The sequence below is a fragment of the Nicotiana tabacum genome, chromosome 22 (assembly GCF_000715075.1).
Source record: "Nicotiana tabacum cultivar K326 chromosome 22, ASM71507v2, whole genome shotgun sequence".
NCBI lineage: Eukaryota > Viridiplantae > Streptophyta > Magnoliopsida > Solanales > Solanaceae > Nicotiana > Nicotiana tabacum.
The window spans coordinates 13,400,773-13,404,724 of record NC_134101.1 but is presented as its reverse complement, the minus strand read 5'-3'; the positions used below and the strand labels follow the sequence as shown (position 1 = coordinate 13,404,724).

At 38.4% G+C, this 3,952-nt stretch overlaps 1 protein-coding gene across 1 annotated transcript; it reads left to right on the top strand.

Moving 5' to 3' along the window:
* Window positions 1-282: 282 nt before the first annotated feature.
* Window positions 283-3,654, top strand: LOC107796160 (uncharacterized). Its single transcript, XM_016618904.2, has 3 exons — window positions 283-762; window positions 1,755-3,063; window positions 3,187-3,654. Exons 1-3 carry the CDS (start codon window positions 373-375, stop codon window positions 3,414-3,416), a joined length of 1,929 nt encoding a protein of 642 aa, XP_016474390.2. The 5' UTR covers window positions 283-372; the 3' UTR covers window positions 3,417-3,654.
* Window positions 3,655-3,952: the final 298 nt, after the last annotated feature.

The following is a 3,952-nucleotide window of genomic DNA, read 5'->3' as shown; positions in this document are numbered from 1 at the left end:
TCTTTAAACAAAAAACCGGTCATATTCATTGTTTACTTTTTTTAGCTATGTATATAGATTATACATTTATTATACATAATTATACACATATAATACATAAAGTATACATATATTATACTTTCATCGGATATTTTTAATTTAAATGATTCGGTGGACTGCTATTTGAGTTAATTCTTCAATTAAAAAAAGGAAAAGAATAGACTTGCACAATTTTCAATTTTAATCCAACTTCTGATAGAATTATGTTTGGGCTTGGGCCCATTCTTATCAAAGAATTGAGGCTATGGGCCGCAAATTTCCAGCAAGTGGGAAGGATCATTATCTACATCCCTAACTGTGAAGAAAACAACACACGACGGGAACAATTCCGGCATGTTGTCGGAGATGGCGTCCGACCCGGAAGATACCGGAGCTCCGGAAATTCATCCAAACAAACGGATCAAAACCCTAACCCGAGTTTCACCTGAATCCTCGCCGTCCTCCTCCGACAAAGGCAAATCAAAGCTCGAAGCTTCGGATTGGGAAAACGAATGGAATTGCTGTGGAATTTGCTTGTCTGAAAGTGGACATGGAACGGGCACGATCATCAGAGGTTGTATCGATTGTTGCGACCATTACTTTTGTTTTGTGTGTATAATGGAGTGGTCTAAGGTTGAGTCCAGATGTCCCATGTGTAAACGCCGTTTCTCCACCATCCGCCGCCCTCCTAAACCTCCCGTTTTCCCTTCCGAACGCGTTGTGAATGTTCCTGTCCGCGATCAGGTTCTTTTCTCTGTCTTTTTATTTTGTCTTGAATTTCTGTTTATTGTTGATTGCTGAATTTGATTCTTTTTGGTGAAAGATTGTCTCTTTTTTCTTCTGAAGATTATTTTTATTGGATTGATTTCCGGATTCTGAAAATAGTGATAACTCCTGTGAGCTCAAGTTTATACTAGCTTAATTTGACTCATTGATGTAGTAAAACCATTAAGGCTCATGTCAATTTATGTTGAAATAAAATTAAAATTTGTCAATAATTCTGTTGATTGTAGTTGACATGTGAATTATATACTTATATTACATCTAAAGATAAACGAGCTTGCATCAGGATAACCTGTTGGTAGAGCTTCTTTTTAACGATGTATTAAGCCTCATTATTGCTGATTTTTAGCTCAGAGAGTTGCAAGCATTATTCTGTTTTAGTTGTATGTAATGTAATTATTTGATGAAAAGCAGATGTCCATTTGCTTTATGAAAAGCTATCCAATTGGTCTATGGGGATTGCATCATCCTGCATTTACGCTTTAGGTCTCATGAATTCTAAAACTGCTGTTTTCACATCAGGATTCATCATTAATTTCTGATTAATTTATCTTTAGCCAGTAGTCTTTCATAAAATTGGTGATCTGCTACCTTTAGTTTTTTGATGATGAAGTCATGAACATCCGAATGCACTCTGAATGATAAAACCATTATTCTTGTCTATCTTAAAAGCCTAGTATTTAAGTGGAGAAGGATGGAGGGGCGAGCCCATTATCGGCTATGCTTCAAGCCTTGCGCAATTGGCCTTCTGCGATTTCTCGGTTATAAAAAAAAAAGCGCTTCAAAAGTTTGGAGGGGAAGACTCTGTTTTTGTTGTTTCCACTTTTCTGTGGTTCATACATTTTTTGATTGTATATATTTTTAAAAATTCACTTGGTTTATGGTACCTAGACTAGACTAGGTATAATCTCTTGACTGTCTCTCATGTATTACTGGTGAAATTGCTTATGCAGGCTTACCATTACCTCGGAAATGCAACAACTGGACCACGGGATCTGTACGAAGAGGTGCAATGTAACGTGTGCCATAGCACGGCCGATGACAGTCTCTTGCTGTTGTGCGACCTTTGTGACACTGCTTATCATACTTATTGTGTTGGCCTTGGTGCCATTGTACCTGAGGGTGATTGGTTTTGCGCAGACTGCTCGCTTCTGAAGGCTGAACAGGCTCAGGGTGAGATCAAAACTGATTGTGATACTCAAGCTAGTTTCGGTGACCACCGTTTAGCAGAACCAGCAAGACATGTATCTATATATGAAATTGTACGAGAGTCATACACTCCTACTGCCTCCTTGGATGCTACAGAAAATTCATCTCGTACTGATACTGGAAGGCAAAGTACCTCTCAAAGCAGCTCGATTGGGTTGGGTTCGGTAGGACAAAATGGTGTTGTAAGACATGCCACTAAGTTCAATGCCAGAACACTGGGGCATTGCCGCAATGTCCATGATAAGATTCGCACATTGCGTCAACATTGGAATGGTTTTCGAAGTGGATCCTTGACGTTCTCTTCTACCAAAATGAGTAATGCTATTGCTAAACAAAAACCAGTGCAGGGCAGCTGTTCGGGCTCGAGTCAACCAATGACATCGCAGTCTCTTGATCAAAATAAACTGGACAGTAAAGGGTCAATAGAGGTGGAGAAGGCGTGGAAAATGATGAATATGGCTAAGGCAATAGAGAGAGGTTGTGACAGGAATAAGAGTTTCCTTCAGGCTTCAAAACACACTGTTAAGAAGAATACTAGCTGCAAAAAAGCTGGTGAATCAAGCTCAAGGTCTGGCTCACTAAAGATCGAACAGCATCAGCGTGCGTATATTCAAAATATTGGATCAGGTAGTCATTTCCACAACCATGCTTTTAAGCTGAACAGTAAATTAGAAGGTTCTTCAGTTGTAGATAAAGGTTTTTCAATGGCATGTGGACCATCATATAGTGAACTTGTATCTTTGAAGGAGTCTCAGACTTCAGTTCAGCCAGATATCTGTCATGCAAAAAATGGACTACAACAGAAGAATAAGTCGTGTGCTGGGTCCACACACTTGATTTCTTCTGTCAGGTCGGCATCGATTTCTACCACCGTAGGTAATGACAAAGAGAACTATTCTTCCTCGAGTAGCATTGTGAATCCTCCTCAAGAGAAACTCAAGGTGGAAAAGAGTGGCATTAAGAACAGAGGTCAGGTGGAATGTGATGCCAAGACAGAGATCCAATCTCTTGTGAAGCTCAACCTAAAAATCCTATGCAGAGATAAAAAGCTCGGTACGACTTTTACTTTGACCTGTAGTTAGCTTATGCGTGCATCACTTCATTACATTTATACGGTTAGTAACTGTTGTAGTATGATGCATCTGGTCTGAGTTTGTTATTCTTTCATCTGTGCAGAAGTTGGTACATTTAAGCAAGTTGCAAGACTAGCCACTCACTCCATCTTAGCTGCGTGTGGTTTGGAGCATCGAAGACCTGGCATTTCTTACCTTCCAGAATGTGTGTGCGTCCATGCCGAGGAAGTTAGAGAACTCAGGAGATCTACTCTAATGCCTAATTCATGCCGAGAATGTTTCTTTTTATTTGTGAAGAATGTGGTTAATACTATACTGCCCGACAACAGCTGAGAATTGGTAATATATTTTTAACTAGGCCAAACAACTAGATATCGAGGATTGGTAGTTTATAACACAATTACACTTCCCTCTCTACTGCTCTAGGGGCAATATAGGCTACAATACCACTGATAGATTAGTGGTTATGCTGCGTTATCATATTATAGGATAGAACTCATTTCCTCTGTCAATTCTTATTTGATTTCCTCCAACTTTAGTGTGACGCCAATAAAAAAACGCTGTTTCTCTAGAGTGTACCACCAATTTGCTGGGTGAAATTTCATTGAACACTTTCCGAAGGAAACCCACCAATTTAACTACACTAGTATCTATAAATGTGCGTTGCACATTAATAATGACACATGATGATTTAAATATTTATTTATATGAAGGAACAATAAATTTAATTAATGAGAGAAATTTTATATATAATACTACAACATTTATCTAAATGCCGAAAAATATTGTTAGATTAACATAATACGTGAATTCAAAATGAAAGGATATCATCGTAACTTACATAAATGATCAATTTTAGTCATGTTAAG